Source organism: Asterias rubens, chromosome 2 (assembly GCF_902459465.1).
Source record: "Asterias rubens chromosome 2, eAstRub1.3, whole genome shotgun sequence".
NCBI classification, from domain to species: Eukaryota; Metazoa; Echinodermata; class Asteroidea; order Forcipulatida; family Asteriidae; genus Asterias; species Asterias rubens.
Genome location: NC_047063.1, coordinates 7340637 through 7359758, shown reverse-complemented (window position 1 = coordinate 7359758; position 19122 = coordinate 7340637). Strand labels below are relative to the sequence as shown.

The 19122-nt window shown below is 40.4% G+C and overlaps 1 protein-coding gene across 1 annotated transcript; it reads right to left on the bottom strand.

The window, feature by feature from the left end:
* Nucleotides 1-256: 256 nt before the first annotated feature.
* Nucleotides 257-19087, bottom strand: LOC117306938 (arylsulfatase I-like). The gene is made up of 12 exons (XM_033791520.1): nucleotides 18967-19087; nucleotides 15292-15482; nucleotides 12937-13096; nucleotides 12376-12488; nucleotides 10417-10527; nucleotides 9273-9395; nucleotides 7134-7263; nucleotides 5305-5502; nucleotides 4512-4668; nucleotides 2510-2661; nucleotides 1811-1969; nucleotides 257-595 (listed from the first exon to the last, which is right to left on the bottom strand). Exons 2-12 carry the CDS (start codon nucleotides 15436-15438, stop codon nucleotides 465-467), a joined length of 1581 nt encoding a protein of 526 aa, XP_033647411.1. The 5' UTR covers nucleotides 15439-15482; nucleotides 18967-19087; the 3' UTR covers nucleotides 257-464.
* Nucleotides 19088-19122: the final 35 nt, after the last annotated feature.

The window sequence follows — 19122 nt, the reverse complement described above, 5'->3', positions numbered from 1 at the left end:
TAAAACCTTACTTGGTAACAAGTAATGGGCTGAGGTTGATAGTTAGACGATGTGAGAAACGGCTCCCTCTGATGTAACGTAGTTTTCGAGAAAGAAGTAATTTTCCACAAATTTGATATTGAGACCTCATAATTAGATTTTGAGGTCTCGAAATCAAGCATTTGAAAGCACACAACTTTGTGTGACTAGGGTAGTTTTTCTTTCATTAATACTCGCAACTTCAACGACCAATTGAGCTCAAATTTTTACAGCTTTGTTACTTTATGCATATGTTGAGATACACCATGTGAGAAGACTGGTCTTTGACAATTACCAATAGTATCCAGTGTCTCTAAGTTATGCATTCATGGCTTTCCATCGTAGGAACTCAGGCTATGCCATTGGGATAGAAAGGTCTGTGTAGTAGGTTTATCCTGAGAATTCTTGGGATTAGCAGTCAAAGGTTAAAGGTCATAACCTTGAGGTCAGACCCAAGGGACCCAGAATCCACCATGGAGGTCAGGGTTAGCATTAGGATCGTTTGTCAGCACATTCCTTGCTGGGACCATGGTGTCTTTATATTCGTTCAGACGGGAAGTCATTTCAGAAACAATATCTGTCAAGAAACAAAACACAAAGTCACAACCTCATGAATGAATAGTTCCCCTATCAAAATGCAAGCAAGATATTGGGTCTTTGCCGAACAAAAGTAGGAACATTTCATCAGGTGCAAGAGCTGACATCTGTGTGTACACATTGTGTAGGCTGTAAACGACTTTTCAGACCTTATTAATAACAATTTTCCAAGGGCGAAAAAACAAATCAGAAAACAGACACTAAAGTAGGAAGAGTAAAATGCCTGCAAAAGCAAGTATGAATTTTGGCGCTTGCCAAAAAAGTGGTCTTGCAAGTCTTTCTTGAAGCTAAAAAGTAAGCAGTTTCTCTGAAATGATCTACATGAAAACAACTGAAATAAGTTCTTTAAAGGCAGTGGAAATTATTGGTAATTACTAAAAAAAAATATTAGCATAAAACCTTACTTGGTAACGAATAATGGGGAGCTGTTGATAGTATAAAACTTGGTGAGAAACAGCTCCCTCTGAAGTATTGTAGTATTCGAGAAAGAAGTAATTTTCCACAAATTTGATTTTGAGACCTCAGATTTAGAATTTGAGGTCTCAAAATCAAGCATCTGAAAGCACACAACTTTGTGTGACAAGGGTGTTTTTTCTTTCATTATTATTTGCAACTTCGACGACAGACTGAGCTAAAATTTTCACAGGTTTGTTATTTTATGCATATGTTGATATACAACAAGTGAGAAGACTGATCTTTGACAGTTACCAAAAGTGTCCATTGTCATTAAGGTTTTAGACACTGGCCAAAAGTTTTCTCTTGATGTTTGATATACAGTTTAAAAGCACCAGACTCATGCTCTGTTGTATCTGACTGATCAGCAGAGTGTGGGTTCGAGTCCTAGTCGTGAAACCTGTGTCCCTAAGCAAGAAACATGATGCTTTGTTCGTCAGAGGGAATGTAAAGCTGAGGTCCAGTGTTTTTTGTAACACGCTTAACAAAACCTAGTGAACTTATTCAAAGAGTCGCCATGGTGTTCCCGGTTTGATTGGCTGCATATTGGCCACACATGCAGCACCTCGTAGACCATTACATGGTGCTATGTAACAGGATTAGGTCTTACAATTCAAACGAAGTCCCACATACCTTGCAGGAAAAATACTGAATGTTGAAGCACCTTGACCGTCACTAAGTGACAGATATGAGCACAATATAAGAAGACACTAATAATATCATTTATTAGTGAATGACAAACCTTGGTTCCAACCAGCTAGATTGTAGAACTCACAAGGGTCGTTGGTGATATTGTATAAGCATGTGGCTTTAAATGGGTTACAGTTGGTCGACGCATTGCTGGGTTTAGGCGGGCAGTGTACGGCAAATGCTCCTGAGGGTGGTGGTGGTGGTATGTAATCTGTAGATAGTAAAAAGAAAGAGTATTCTTAGGTTTTTTCTTATTCACCGGGTTCACTTACGTAAATTAAACAACACACGGCACCAAAGGCTTCACGTCCCATCCAAAGGAGGAATATAGTTAAGTGTCTAGCTTTAAAAGGAAACAAGTGTCATGACCAGGACTCAAACCCAGACTCGACTGATCAGTAACACCAGAGCTTGAGTTCAGTGTGCTTGACCAATGACATGCCAAGATGACTCAAGGTAGAAAACCTTTCACCCAAACCAATGATGCAGCAGAACTTTAAAAAAGTTATAATTTGTTTTGTGCCCTTACATCAATGTGTATTAAGCACTGTATACCAAGTACTTTCCCAAGTTTTCGGATGGGATTCGAACCCAAGACTTTTGCACTGCTAGAGCAGGTGTTGACACTAGACCACAGAGTTAGCCCGGTGGCTAGAGGCAGGTATACTATGTGTTAGCAGCGGCTACCGCAACGATTGAATAGATGTTAGTTTTGCATCTACCACGCCAGACGGGAAGGTTAACTACTTACGTGGGGGTAATCCCTCGGGTTTGTACCAGCCAGACCAAACCCCTTTACGTACATCACCATTAATGATTTTCATGTCACCAACTCGTAACGCAGACACATTGTACTTAGTATCGATGTTCAGTAGAATCTCTTTCCGTGGAGATGTCAGGCCACTGTTCAGGGTTCAAGAGAACATAGAAATATTAGACAATTGTTTTATAAGTCATTTGTGTGCTATAAGTACTATCCGATATTAGCTCCCAGAGGTATTGGAAGTTGACAAACTAGTTCCTGAGGCGAACACCCAAAATAAACCATGCTATATTTGTTTTACTATACTTCATACATATTCAGTTACCGGAACATGATTTGGAGCAAGGGAAAATGACGACTGTGAAATAAAATGTACATGATAAGTATGTTATGTCTCTAGAGATAGCAATGATTGTGCAAGTATACAATACAGTACCACCATCGTAAAGCGCATGACAAGTAGAATTGCGCCCGAGTTGTCCGGTCGCACAGAGGTAGTGCGCATGACAAGTAGAATAGGGTGCGGGCTGCCTGGGCCCCTTGTCCTGCGCATTTGCCATGTGCGTGATTACTCGTGCGCGCGCTTGGTAAATAACAACTGCTACGTGATGATGAATGGACCAATATAAGAGCTCGACTATGTATGAGGTATAGTAAACGTAAACGTCAAGACCAAACCGGCTCTTTTCAGAGCCAACACTCCCTTAAAACCATTGGACACTTTCGGTAAGCAGTATTGTCCAAAGGCCCACACTGCGTGTATCACAATTGTATCACAATTTATATATAAAATAACAAACCTGTGAAAATTTAGGCTCAATCGGTCATCGGAGTCAGGAGAAAATAACGGGAAAACCCACCCTTATTTCCGCACGTTTCGCCGTGGCATGACACGTGTATACTATAAATTTGTAATTCTCGATGTTGAGAATTGATAATTGTTTTCTCAAAAAGTAAAGCATTTCATGGAATAATATTTCAAGAGAAGTCTTTTACTATTACCTTCTGTAAACCCTGTAAGTTATTTGTAAATCTGGGAACTTTTTTTTTCTTTTCTGTTCCGAAAATGTATAATGGCTTTAAAACAGATTCAATACATACAGCAAGTTCGATCAGGGTACAATCGTCGAATAGTGGTTAGTTCGTGACGTACGAATCGCATGCGCGCTGAAAAAAAAGTGGGAACGACTCTAGCGACCTTATGTGAAAAAGTTGACCGTGAACCATAGATCTATGCCTTGAACACATAAAAAGTCCATACTCACTCCTGTTCAGCTATTTTAAGAATAACTGGTCCTCCCTGCCTGCAGCACACTGTAATATGACAAATTGCTTTTGGTAACCAACGATGCGACAAACCACGACCAGCCTCGAGTGGATGGTCGCGAACAGTCGACTAGAGACTGGTCCAACTATCGTTGACTAACAAGGGTTCGATCAGAGTTAGTCGAACTATGGTTAACTATGGTCGTTGATCAAACTGGCTCATGGCTGAACCCGCAAGTTTGCTATTAAGTATTATAACACACCTCTTGCTTGTTCTGTATTCTGGTTGGCTGAAACACGGTCACGTGGGATGAACTAATATAGTCTAATGATCGCGCGCGCATGTTTGCGGGAACTAGTTCCCGAGCGGGCGCTAATCTTTGAAAATAGTGCCCGGTTACAGCGCCCTCTCTTGACTTGCACCGTGAACAGCAACTACAAAACTTCCTTTCTTTTCCAGATTTCTGTTCTTAGTTCACATTTAAGACCGAGCTGTGTTATAAAACACATATTGACTGGCATAATTCGGTAACTAGTGTACGTCTTTTCCTGTGAGTGACCAGAAGAGAAGCCTTCGGCCTCAGGAAATAGGTCGCTCTTCTGGTCACTCAAAGTCCCTCGGGGGAATAGACGTACACTAGTTACCGAATAATGCCAGTCAATATGTGTATAATAGTTAATTCTTACATATGTACTGAGTGTGCGCATTGCACCTTGTACTTACTTTGAAAGTGTCGGCCAAACATCAAACCCGTCCAGATTCTTCAGAGAGCTAACGTCTCCACCAGACAAACCGTAAATTGTTGGCAACCAATCACAAACATGGAGTAGATCGTGTGATATGCGCGCTGGTTTCTTCAAAAGGTTGCTGTGCACAAAGGCTTTAAAGAAATGAGCGATAAAACAAATAAAATCACCAAACTTAATCAAAACATTAATAAGATCATAATTGTGTTTGTTAGGTATTCTGCCCAATTGGTGTGTGGTTTCTTTCTGCTTCTGTTCTTAACATCTGTTTCTTTTATTACTTTTTTCAAAACGACTATTTGAAGGCACTGAGGCCGATTTCACAAAGAACTAAGATTAATTTTAACTGCAAATCAAGTGCAATGATGTCACAATACAAATCACTATGTTAATACTGAAACATTTTCTTGGGACAAATTGTATTGCTTTGTGAAATTGGCTCCAGGATACTTTTGGTAATGGTCAAAGACCAGTATTACCAATTGGAATTTTCAAGCATATGCATACAATAACAAATCTGTAAATACTTTGACTCAATTGGTCATCAAGGCTTCAAGAAAATAATGAAACAAAATACACCCTCGTGGCACAAATTTGTGCTCTTTCAGATGCCTACCAAACGGCTTCAGGCCTGCAGTCTTTTTGACTATTTGAACAAGCAACTACATAGAGATAACAGGTGTAAGTTGATAAACGAAAAGGATGTGTTATTTTAGTATCTTTCTTTAATGGTGCATCAAAGTCACATTTAAAAGCAGTAATGGATTTACCAGTGCCTCTTACTCCTCCCTCCCATAAACTCAGCTTAGTTCCTCTTAGCGGGTAGTTATTGGCGTGATTGAAATCAAATCCATGCGCTGGTCCACCATTATCAGTAGAGAAGAAGATAATGGAGTTGTCGTACAAACCAGCTTCCTTCAAGGCTCGGGTGACATTCCCTACTGACTCGTCCATCACTGCAACCATGGCTAGATTAGAACAAAGAGTAGAAATTATATATTGTGTGTAATAGAAATAGTACTGGCAGCTGAAGTGCTAGCAGCTGAAATACTGGCAGCCAAAGTAGCCAAAGTACTGCTAACTTTAATGGCAGCTGAAGTACTGACAGGCAAAGCACTGGCAGCCAAAAGAACTGGCAACCAAAGTACTGGCAACCAAAGTATTGGTAACCGAAGTACTATAAACCTAGGTAATAGCAGCTGAAGTACTGACAGGCAAAGCACTGGCAGCCAAAAGAACTGGCAACCAAAGTACTGGCAACCAAAGTACCAACAACTAAAGTACTGGCAACCAAAGTATTTGCAGCCAAAGTACTGGCAACTTAAGTCAAGCCAGCTGAAGTCCTGGCAGTCAAAGTACTAGCAACCAAAATGATCACAACCAAAGTACTGGCAACCAAAGTACATTTATAAACAGCCAAAGTGCTGGCACCTGAAGTACTGGCACCTGAAGTACTGACAGCCAAAGTACTGGCAGCCAAAGTAGTGTAAACCTAGGTAATGGTAGCTGAAGTACTGGCAGCCAAAGTACTGGCAGCCAAAAGAACTGGCAACCAAAGTATTGGTAACCAAAGTACTAATAACTAAAGTACTGGCAGTCAAAGTGCTAGCAACCAAAGTAATAACAGCCAAAGCACTTGCAACAGAAGTACTGGCACCTGAAGTAATGGCAGCCAAAGTACTGGCAGCCAAAGTAGTGTAAACCTAGGTAATGGTAGCTGAAGTACTGGCAGCCAAAGTACTGGCAGCCAAAGTAGTGTAAACCTAGGTAATGGTAGCTGAAGTACTGGCAGCCAAAGTACTGGCAGCCAAAAGAACTGGCAACCAAAGTATTGGTAACCAAAGTACTAATAACTAAAGTACTGGCAGTCAAAGTGCTAGCAACCAAAGTAATAACAGCCAAAGCACTTGCAACAGAAGTACTGGCACCTGAAGTAATGGCAGCCAAAGTACTGGCAGGCAAAGCACTGGCAGCCAAAAGAACTGGCAACCAAAGTACTGGCAACCAAAGTACCAACAACTAAAGTACTGGCAACCAAAGTACCAACAACTAAAGTACTGGCAACCAAAGTATTTGCAGCCAAAGTACTGGCAACTTAAGTCAAGCCAGCTGAAGTACTGGCAGTCAAAGTACTAGCAACCAAAATGATCACAACCAAAGTACTGGCAACCAAAGTACATTTACTAACAGCCGAAGTGCTGGCACCTGAAGTACTGGCACCTGAAGTACTGACAGCCAAAGTACTGGCAGCCAAAGTAGTGTAAACCTAGGTAATGGTAGCTGAAGTACTGGCAGCCAAAGTACTGGCAGCCAAAAGAACTGGCAACCAAAGTATTGGTAACCAAAGTACTAATAACTAAAGTACTGGCAGTCAAAGTGCTAGCAACCAAAGTAATAACAGCCAAAGCACTTGCAACAGAAGTACTGGCACCTGAAGTAATGGCAGCCAAAGTACTGGCAGCCAAAGGGCTGACAACGTAAGTACTGGCAGCCAAATAATTGGTACTGGCGGCCGAAGTACTGGCAGCCAAAGTACTGGCAACAAAAGTACTTGCAGCCGTAGTAAGGCAGCCAAAGTTTATTCCGGACCCATATTTACCTGCAAACATCCTTCGCTTGTCATCTGTGATGTTACTAAACCTGTCATAGTACTCCTTTGGAGCTTGTAAAGCATGCTCGGGATCATTGCCACTATGAACGGCTTGATGAGCAAAGTACAGGAACAATGGCTGATGAGAAAAGAAACAAGGAGATCTATGAAACACAGTGCTCGACAACAGCATGTTCATGGTTCGTCTACAGGACTTGCAATCACAAGGTCATGGATTCGAATCTTAACAAGCTGTTGTGCAATTAATAATCATAAATATTAAACCAATGTTTGTAAGAGAGAGATTGGCTGTTGCCAGCTTGGTGCTTTTATCCCCTTGTGGGAGTTTGCTGAATTCCCTTGATGGGAAGATCATCTATGCAAATAAACAAAACGGTTTCAAAAGTATTTGTTCAAATGTACGTCTGGAAATATTAGACAAGTTAAGACAACCCTTTGTGATAAAGTTTGAGGGAAAAGTTTAAGTACTTGAGTGTGGACTCTGTAATTGCTTTTGAAACTTTCACCTTTTCAAAATATTTTGCCACTTCTAAATTATAGAAACAGCAGCCAGATCTGCAACATCAAAACAGCATGTATCTTCATTACGAGAAAACTCTATTAGAGTATTGCTGAGTTTGGCCACAAAACTCAAAAACTGTATTCATCCTTCAGTGGTTGAGTGTGTTTGCATTGTCATTACAGTGTCATTAAAGTTCTTTAATGAGCAAATAATTAATCTGCCCAGAGCAGTCAGCAGCACTATACTGGTCTGTTCATGATCCAATTATTCTGTTTGGACAAGTATTTAAATGGAGATAACACTTGTGAGTTGGTAAAGATGAAAAGGATGTGATATTCAGGCCTCTTTCTTTGTGGAGCTTTCCACCGAATAGCCCTTTTACAATGTATCTCTTATCCCCGTGGAATACAGCCCTGAGAATGCCCAGGACTTTTGTTAGCCAAACAGTTACCCCGGAGCACTTTCACACTGTGTCCCTATTCCACAGGGGTCCGGTTGCATGTTTCAAGAATACTCCCAGGGTTTTACCCCTTACCCCTACTCCGGAGAAGGGGTGGCTATTTCCCGGGGGTATGCCCGTTTGCCAGGGCAGACCAGTGCCCTATTTAATAGAGCCGCTACTTAAGTACAAAAAGTAGCCAAGCACGACAAAATTATGCTCTCAAGAATAAGGTTACCAGCCAAAATACCATCTCATGTGTACTATCTGTGGCTGGGGTCCTGCTTAATATTGCTAACCAGAATATGTTTGAGCAGTTTTTCTACTTAAGCAGCTCTATAAAATTGGGCCCTTGGGCAGACCGGCGGTATACAGGGATCATAGTGTGAAAAGGCTGTTAATTATTCCCCGGGGTTGAGTAGTGTGAAAAGGCTGTTAATTATTCCCCGGGGTTGAGTAGTGTGAAAAGGCTGTTAATTATTCCCCGGGGTTGAGTAGTGTGCAAAGGCTGTTAATTATTCCCCGGGGTTGAGTAGTGTGAAAAGGCTGTTAATTATTCCCCGGGGTTGAGTAGTGTGAAAAGGCTGTTAATTATTCCCCGGGGTTGAGTAGTGTGAAAAGGCTGTTAATTATTCCCCGGGGTTGAGTAGTGTGAAAAGGCTGTTAATTATTCCCCGGGGTTGAGTAGTGTAAAAAGGCCGTTAATTATTCCCCGGGGTTGAGTAGTGTGAAAAGGCTGTTAATTATTCCCCGGGGTTGAGTAGTGTGAAAAGGCCGTTAATTATTCCCCGGGGTTGAGTAGTGTGAAAAGGCTGTTAATTATTCCCCGGGGTTGAGTAGTGTGAAAAGGCCGTTAATTATTCCCCGGGGTTGAGTAGTGTGAAAAGGCCGTTAATTATTCCCCGGGGTTGAGTAGTGTGAAAAGGCTGTTAATTATTCCCCGGGGTTGAGTAATGTGAAAAGGGCTAATGTCAAGCTTAAGGCTGGTGTTGATCTGACCTACAACATGGCGTCTTAGCATGTGTGTGTGCAGGTGTACGTGCATGTGCCGTAGAAATTTAAACCAGGAATGTTGAGTGCTGCATGCTTCATTGATGTATGCAAATGGATGCGCATACGGTGTGCCCTACAAGTTGATCCTTTCAGGTGTTATTCAATACGGTCTATGCCGATGGCATTGATGTACCTGTGATTTATCGTGTGTAGCAATAATGTTCTCTGCTTCTTGAGTGTAGATCCTGGTGGAATATTTCCCATATGCTGGCTTATATGTAGAGCCATTCTTGTGAAAGTCCATTCCATTAAAATGCTAATAAGAGAAAGTAAACATTGAGTTTTAATAGTAACAAACAGTTCTTATGTAGTGCGTTTTACAATAACATCAAACTTTTGCTTGGCTGTTTTCGTGGCAGCCAGTTTATTACAGTTTGGAAAAGCTTTAGAGCTCCCTCAAATTTTGGCTCGTAGCCATATGACTGATGACAGTATCAACACACTGACTTTCCAGTGTGTAGCGTGCACAGACAGGCACCTATCGTGCTTCACTTTTGTTTTGCCTGAACAAAAAAGATACAAGTAACTGGTAAAGAGAAATTGTTGTCTTTCTATTGTCAAATAATAGTTTCATTGTTGCAAGCAATGATTTCAAAGGCAAACAGTTACTCAAGAAGGTTCCACAGGTTCCTAAGAATTGTACCGCCAAAAGGCACAGAACTTATTTAAGAATACCGACCCAAAGTGGTTAAAGAGTTTATTCATAAATACCTCAGACAGTTTCGCTTTTCCTATTGGTGGAGAGCGCGTCACATGGGTGTGTATAAACCTTTGTTTACGACAGGTAAAAAGTGTTTATTCATGGGCGTGACACGCGACCTTGCACCTGCTCTTGTAAGACAGTTTCTTCATTCCTATTGGTCGAGAGCAACGGCTGAAACAGTCGTGCCACATCACGAGATAAGCGCGACGTGCACAGCATTCCCTTATAAGGAGTTGTTTACCAGAGGGCGGCGGAGGGCTTTACCATTTCATAGCTGGAGGGGTGTTGTGTTGAAAGAAATCGTTTAACAATTATATTTTTTGCATTTATTTTACTTTTTGACCAAAAAGTGATGATGTTTGTGACCGAAAAGGTATTTATGAATGGGAATCAAAGTGTGTTGAATCGGTTTTCAACTAGTGGTTTAAACCCGCCGAGGCCTGGTTCTTGATAATTTACCTCGACTTTGTCTTGGTTAAATTATCAAGAACCAGGCCTCGCTGAGATTAAACCACAAGTTGAAAACCTCTTCACCACACATTGATTCCGTTATTTAAAAAAGAAAATGATTTACCTCTGTGTCATAATGTGTCCAGTAATCTTGTTTGCCGAGGTAGTACCCAAAATGAGTATCAAACCCTCGCTGGGTTGGAGTATACCTCTCATCAAAGAATCCAAGATGCCACTAGGATTCAAACCAATTCAAGAAATTAATAAATAATTAGGGGTTGAACAAAGACAAATAGGATTCATCAAGGCACAGGAGCATGAGAAGAGATGCTTACAACAGAAAAGAAGAGGAAACTGAGCTGGTATGGTCACATCACCTGGATCCATTTTCATGGCCCTGCTTACCGCTGAATTGTGCATTTACGATCACCATTCTGCGCTTATGTCCAACATGTCCAAGCGCCAAATTTCTGCGCTAGCCTTTTAAGTGCAAAACGCTTGGTAACGTTGAGTATGCACGTGCACAAGCCGAAATTCCCCGCTAACCCTTGAAATAAGCTTGACGTAAGTACAGAATTCCCTGCTTCCGTAAGCGCCGATTCTTTGCTACAGTAAAGCAGAGCCATGAAATTTAGCCATGGTCAACAGGACTCTCAAAGACCATAAGACACTGTTCCAGGGAAAAGGAAACAAGGAGGACAAAGGAACTGATGGGAAGACAAGACCCAGGAGTGGACAGGCCCGACATTCAGCACCTCGCAGAGATTAGTGGAGGAAAGCGTTGGATGGCGCACAATCGTCAATAAGTCAGCTGTGGTGCCTCTATGACCCTCAACAAGGTTGCGGGATTAAGTTTAAGTGAGTTTAAACTTTAAATACAAAGACACATTTACCAGAGCGAGGATTGAAGCTGTGATCTCTGGTTTAATGTGCCTGGATACATTTTGTAGGACACAAGCCTGCTTAATATAATGTATGGCGCTGAGTATTTATGCAAACTTTCAGCAAGATAGGTTATTGTAGTGATGAATTCTAAGACCCAATTTTGTACATTTCTTTGGTTTTGAAAGCCCAACTCTACAATCTACACGTGTGAGGTTTTGTCTTCTAGTTCTCATGATAAGTTTGATCGGAATATTTGTTTAAATTTATTTAAAGGATTTAGGTACTTTTTGTAACACAAAACACACTGTTTACAGATTCACATTAAACTTACACTGTTTGAAGATAATGATATAGAAAGCATACCTTAAAATATTAGTTGCTGAGGTGCTGTAGTTTTTGAGAAATGAGTAAAACAATGTCAAGAAAATACGTTTTTACATGCTAAACTAATTTTCGTCTCATGATCAGCTTGCTCTAGTCATCGTCTCCTCAGTCTCCTGATTACCCAAACAATCTACTCCGTGGTAGAAGAGTTAAGCAAGACAGTTCTCTAAGAAAACACTCTACCTGGCAAGTGATTTACACACATGGTGTTACCCCAAACCAAATACATATTTCTTTACTCACTTCTCAAAAACTGCAGCACCTTAGCAAGTAATATTTTCAGGGAAGCTTTCTAACATTATCTTCAAACTGTGTAAGTTTAATGTAAATATGTGGACATTGTGTTTTTTGTCCTACAAAAAGTAAATAGACCCTTTAAAGCCATTACACACTTTTGGAACAGAAAAAAAAAAAAAAAAAGGTTCACAGATTTACAAATAACTTACAGGGTTTACAGAAGGTCATGGTGAAAGACTTCTCTTGAAATATTATTCCATGAAATGCTTTACTTTTTGAGAAAACATTAATACAATTATCAATTCACGTTGTCGAGAATTACGGATTTATTTTAAACACATGTTATGACACCGCAAAACATGCGGAAACAAGGGTGGGTTTTCCCGTTATTTTCTCCCGACTCTGATGACCGATTGGGCCTAAACTTTCACAGGTTTGTTATTTTATATATAAGTTGTGATACACGAAGTGTGGGCCTTTGGACAACACTGTTTACCGAAAGTGTCCAATGGCTTTAAGGGGTTAGGCCTATAAAATAGTTAAAAACGGAGAAATCAAATCCCTGTTTATGACTTACTTTCCCCACCATGTGTGTTTTGTAGCCTCGCTGCTTTAGCAGTTGCGGCAAGAGCGTCTCATTCAGGCCAAGCCCCCACGGTTCTGCACCAAGTATAACGCCGTGCCACATACCTGAAATATAACGGTGGAGAAAGAAATAATAATAAGAAGAATCAAGAATATCACCTTGCTGGAGGCCCCTATGAAAAGTGTTTTGAAGTTTTTTGGCCATGACATGAATCCCCACTCACTGTGAATAAAGATGTTTGTATTTACCTGTAGAGGCTTCAGCTTCATTAGTCGTCAAGTTTTTGAGAAAAAAAGGGAAAATCAAAGAGCAATGTTTTCAGGCATGTGTCAGGAGAGTTGCATTATTCATTTGTACAAAATGCAAATTTTCGAGAACAAAAAATTATTTTTACCAATTTCTCAAAATCTACAGCACCTCAGCAGAAATATTCTAACGGAAGATCTCATTAGGGCCTTTCTGTAAATCTTGGCAAGTTTAATAGAATTCTCTAGACTCTTGTGTTTTGTGTTGGACATAAAGTACCCAAACCCTTGAAGATAATTTTCTTACCTGTGTGAATTGGGTATTTTCCAGTCATCAGAGAGCTCCGTGTTGGAGTGCAGATGGGGGACACATAATAGTTGGATAGGATCACACCATTGTAGGCCAACTCATCTATATTAGGGGTAGGGATCTGGTAGGAACCATGAAAGCTTACATCGTTCCAACCCTATCATAGATAAGAGAGATATATTAATACAGTTGTTGCATGCTGTGACGGGGTCCACGGCATTTTGTACACCCGAGGGGGAAAATGGCACCTGATGCGAACCAGCGGCCGTTTCGAACTAAACGCTGCAAATTAACCGACGGTGGGAACGATCAAGTTGATGTACACCGGTTAACATCACTCATGTTACCCGCAGCGCTTTGCAGCCATGGTACATGCATATTTGTTGCACAGCACGTGATTGGTTCTCGACCAATCAAACTTCACAATTTGTTACCGAGGTATAACAATGTTGATTGTAGCCTTGTCCACGCCTCTTTACACAACCGGCACCCTCTCTTGTGGACGACGAACTGCATGGATACATGCACTGGCATGGTACTGGGTATAGTACTTGATACCGTGGGGTCGAAGCATGGTTTTTTTAAAGGTTTTTCAACCTTGTACAACGAAGACTGTTGTCTTTGTTTGTACGAGGTTGAAAAACCTGGATTGAAAAAAAAAGTTAGGGGAAACCGCTGTAACCTCCAAAAACCATACTTCGCCCCACGGTATCAAATACCCAGTACCGTGCCAGTACATGTATCATGCAGTTCGTCAACCAACGCTACGTGGTCAATTCAGAGCCGGCACGCCGATGCTTGCGTTAAGAGCCTTGGACAAGGCTATGTTGCTTGCAGAGATTGGTACTTTTTTTATGCAAGGTAGCAGGTAGAATGACTAGAATATAATAGTGCTGGGCGAATAGTGAAATTTTGGTATTCGGTTACTGGTGGCCAACTATCCGAAATTAACCGGATATTCAAATAGATTTTTTTTCGCAGCTAGAGGGCGCTATTAAAAAAAATATATAAAAACAATTAAAAATATGTTTTTGGCCGCTAGAGGGCGCTGTTTGTTTGTGAATGAGATCTTATTGGCGGATTGATATTAGTTTTAGACAGTGTCACTAGGTTCATTCAAAAGAATAACCGGATCTAATTTAAAGATGGCGATTTGCTTTTTCTTTTGATCGTGATTGACACTACGTGAAGGAAAACTTTAGTAATCATTGAACAAATTACGTCAGAAATGTCATTATTTCAACTCTTCACGGACGTGAGCATAGTTAAATACTTAATTTATGCTGTCTTAATTGAAGTTTCATAAGGATTCAGACAAAACATTCCTTTCAGTTGTCGCCCGACGTCCGCGGATATTCGGATATTAAAGAATATCCGGTTACTTGGTTGTAATTACAGGACTATCCGGTTTATAAATAGGTATTCGCGCCCTTTGCGGATATCCGGTTAAGAAAAAAAAATGCATTCGTGGTTACAGATAGGAAAACCTATTCACCATTAACCAGATATTGGAATAATTGGCCCAGGCCTAGAATATAAGTATTGGCGCCTACAAGTGTTCAGTGCAATTCATAATCATAGACGTCAAACTAATGTTTGTGTCAGAGCCGGGTTTGGCTGTGCCAGAGCCGACCTTGTTGGTGTTTAAAGCTTTGCATGGTGTGAATAATAAGAAAAACTATATATATTAATAGTAGACTTGCGGGTACAACCATGTGTAAAATCTCTTTTGCGGGAGTGTTGGCTCTGAAAAGAGCCGATGTTCTCCTGAAGATGAGGGCAGAGAATACTGTTTGAAACGTCGAGACCACACCGGCAAGTCTACTATTTATATTAATATTTTGATCATATTTGCCATTACATGACAAGGTTTATGATAAAAGAGAGTCTTAAAGGCAGTGGACACTATTGGTAGTTACTCAAAATAATTACAGCATAAAACCTCACTTTATAACAAGTAATGGGGAGAGGTTGGTAGTATAAAACATTGTGAGAAACGGTTCCCCCTGAAGTGACTTGGTTTGAGAAAGAAGTAATTTTCCACGAATTTGATTTCGAGGTCTTGATATCAACCATCTGAAAGCACACAACTTCCTGTGACAAGGGTGTTTTTTCTTTCATAATTATCTCGCAACTCCGACGACCAATCGAGCTCAAATTTTCACAGGTTGGTTATTTTATGCATATGTTGAGATACACCAAGTGAGAAGACTAGTCTTTGACAATTACCAATAGTGTCCACTGTCTTTAACCATGTTAACAAATAACAGCCCAACAAAATGGGCTGAGTTCCCTTGACAAGAAGATCATCTAAACAAACAAACCAAACTCTAAGACCTCTGCCCTACTTACCAAGTCATCAGCTAAGATGAAAATGATGTTTGGTGATGTCTGCAGCTCAGGGTTGCCATTCTTTCCACAGACTGGATACTCTGCAATGCTTGCCAAAATGACAACCAAAGCCAAGACATTCTTCATGTTAGACACAGATGGTATCATCACTCATTACTGATGCTGAGGACCTCTCTCGATGACTTCTTGAGCTGCAAAAGCAAAACCAACAAAATATGGGAGTGTGATCCATTACGTCCCTCACATGATAGACTTGTGGACAAGTCGTTGATTACCGCAGTTTTCTCGCGAGACTGCTGGCCAGGTGAGACTACTGCTCTCACGACGGTCCCGAGTAAACACTTCAATCAAACATTACTATACAAAACCATAGAGAAAGGACCCAAACTAATTCATATTTCATGGTAAAAAACGCGCTTCAAAACTAGAACCAGTAACTGGGGCGCAGTATTCCCTTTTTTCAAGATTTTGACATTATCGGTTATTATGACCGATAATGTCAAAATTTCGAGAAAAAAAAAGGAATACAGCGCCCCAGTTATACTTGGTCTACAGGTCTAGTTCAAAACCATTATTTCCCGAACTAGTTGTGATTACGTAACCCTCCTCCTAGTCCTGACGGCCGGAGGGTTATGAGATTATCAGCCTATTGGATTGACGAACTATTGCATATATATGACTCTTGTGCACATATTTAACGGTTGAATTATATTCAAATGTTCTGATAAAGTGAATTTAAAAATTGTTGTCGTGAGTTGCCGTGAGGGGTCGTGAGTTGTCGGTATTTAGTGCGACCCTTTCGCAGCGATCTTTGCAAGTGAGTCGAGCAGAGTTCAACTACTGCGAAATTGTTCATTGCGAACTTATGACGTCAACATTTGCTTCGCATTCGCAGGAAGTATGAACCAGGCTTAACAACCCATAATATTATATGCCATGCCATGCCCATCCATAAAATTAAACTTTATCACATCATTATGTTTTAACTTTTATTTTTTCTAATTATTATTTATATATATCCTGGTGTCATGTGTTTTCAGTAGGATAACAGGAAAATTGTTCACAATAAAAAACTGAATGGTTTTTTTTCAAGTCATTTATCCAATTTTTTAACAATAACACTTAGGCCTACACTTCATGGTGTGTTGAAATTTTTAATGTTTGGGTTTTACGTTGCGAGAGACAGTCCGCCATTAACGGTGCTTATGCATGCACAACATTGGAGCAACGTCATATGTTTTCACACCTTTCATTGGTTGGTATTTTATTGAATATTCTGAAGCTAGTATGGCGTGCAAAATAAATAAAAAATATTATTCAATTACTACTTAACAAATTTAATTACATTTTTGTCCCACGGCATTATGGTTACTATATTAGCATCGAGAGATATCACCGTTTCCCCCATTTTAGACCAGTAGTGTTTTGTTTCAGGAGATAAGAAACCAATCTATGATATATTCTCTTTAATATAGGTGTAATATTTTTTACGCTTATCAGAATTTATTACAGTTATGCAGTTAAAGCCATTATACACTTTCGGTAAACAGTATTGTCCAAGTCCCACACTTATATATAAAATAACAAACCTGTGAAAATATAGGCTCAATCGGTCATAGGAGTCGGGAGAAAATAACGAGAAAACCCACTCTTGTTTCCGCACGTTTCGCCGTGTCACATGACATGTGTTTAAAATAAATATTGAATTGATATTGTTTTAATGTTTTCTCAAAAAGTAAAGCATTACATGGAGTAATATTTCAAGAGAAGTATTTCACCATTACCTTCTGTAAACCCTGTAAATTATTTGTAAATCTGTGAACTTTTTTTTTTTTTTATGTACCGAAAGTGTATAATAATGGCTTTAATCAAAAAATTTTTTTTGTCATTTTCACTCAAAATATTTTAATTTTTTCCTCATATTGGCACACCATAGAATCCCAAATAGTAACCACCTCACGTGATCCATCCAGTGACTAAAACAGAATGAAACTCAATCTTGCAGAAAGTATTTTTGTTTTGAACTTTCGTTCGAGGTTGGATGATGTTTCTTTGATTGACTCATTTGAATGTTGGCTACTTATAGTTTCTAGAAGTAAATGTTGGCATAAATGGAGTAACTATAGAATACAGGTACACTCGGAGCTCTATCTGCGCCTCTGCGGAGGCGGAGTCGCGGTCACGTACGTTTTAAGTACTTTGGTCGTACTGTACTACTTGATTGTATTCGATTGATGAATACAACAGATAAAATGTTAGGGTCGTAGGGAGTCAAAGTGTGATGTGGGTGGTGAGGTAGGTGAAGCAGCCGATAGAGGGCGTTTTAGGAAGATGTGCATTTGATGCAATCGTGAAGACGGGGAAGCTGGAGGCGTGGAGGCGTGGAGGCGCGTAGTCGAGGTGTTGACAATGGCCAATAAAAGGCGTCTTTAGGAAGACAAGCATATGATGCAATCGTGAAGACGGGGAAGGTGGAGGCGCGGAGTTGACAATGGCCGATAGAGGGCGTCTTTAGGAAGACGGGCATTTGATGCAATCGTGAAGGCAGGGAAGCTGGAGGCGCGGAGTTGACAATGGCCGATAGGGCGTCTTTAGGAAGACTAGCATATGATGCAATCGTGAAGGTGGAGGCGTGGAGGCGCGGTGTTGACAATGGCCGATAGAGGGCGTTTTTAGGAAGACGGGCATATGATGCAATTGTGAAGGCTTCTTTCCCTTTTTTAAATAATCCGTTAATGGGGTCAAGTGTATGAGGGCAATCTTAATAATTGTACGGAATTCGTGCTTTCCTTCCCTTTTTTAAATAATCCTCTAATGGGGTCAAGTGTATTAGGGCAATATTAATAGATGTACGGAATTCGGGCTTTCTTTCCCTTTTTTAAATAATCCTCTAATGGTGGTCATGTGTCGTACGGCAATATTAATATAATTGTACGGAATTCGGTCTTTCTTTCCCTTTGTAAAATAATCCTCTAATGGTGGTCATGTGTCGTACGGCAATATTAAAATTTTGCGGAATTCGGCCTTTAATTATTTCCCTTTTGGAAATAATCCTCTTTTGGGGTAATATGTAGTACGACAATATTAATAGTTATTAATTATTTGTACGGAGTTCGGGCTTCCTTTCCCATAATTATTGAAATAATCCTCTAAATGGGGTCTTGTGAATTATCGTATAAAATAAATTGACAACACATTTGCGCATACGCTATAGCGCAGTTGTGTACTTTCGAGCCTAGTGAGGGCGCTGTTGTGCATCTTTCAGAGTGCCCCCTAGGTTGCCAAATATTTAGTTAAGCAACAGAGCGCGACCTCAACTCCGTTGTACTGTGTACGTATGAACGTGACCATGACTCCGTCTCCGCAAAGGTGCAGTCGAAGCTTCGAAGTGTACCTGCATTCTATAGTTGTACCGCATAAATATTGCATCAATCATTTTATAAATATTTGAGCATAACCAACGTCAGGAAACTTTATTCTCAGCATGATCAAGCCTGATACAAATTTAAAATACAGACCGTGAGCTTACTCTATGCCGTGAGTGAGTAAACTAAAACTGCATAGCTTCTGCAACCAGTGCAGCTTGCACAATCTCGCGGTAAACAGAAATCAAAAGTTGGGGGTTCGAAAATCGTATGACGAAACCTTTATTTATTAAATAACAAAAATGCATACCTCCCGTGTCGACACACTGCACTTGAACTGAAGAACTTGCTTGCACTTGCAGTTGCACTTTGCAAAAGAAATGTCAAACTTTGCAGCCGCAGAACTTTCCTGTTGTGTCCCGTCACGTGTCGTCCGTTATATTCGTCACACACACACCACCACTGC

Excerpts from the sequence above, each read along its gene's own strand:
- LOC117306938 (XM_033791520.1), bottom strand. The coding sequence starts at position 15,438 with ATGATACCATCTGTGTCTAACATGAAGAATGTCTTGGCTTTGGTTGTC. Across the intron at positions 12,489-12,936 it reads AAAATACCCAATTCACACAG|GTATGTGGCACGGCGTTATA; the intron begins GTAAGAAAATTA and ends GTTATATTTCAG. Across the intron at positions 7,264-9,272 it reads CTACACACGATAAATCACAG|CCATTGTTCCTGTACTTTGC; the intron begins GTACATCAATGC and ends TTTTCTCATCAG.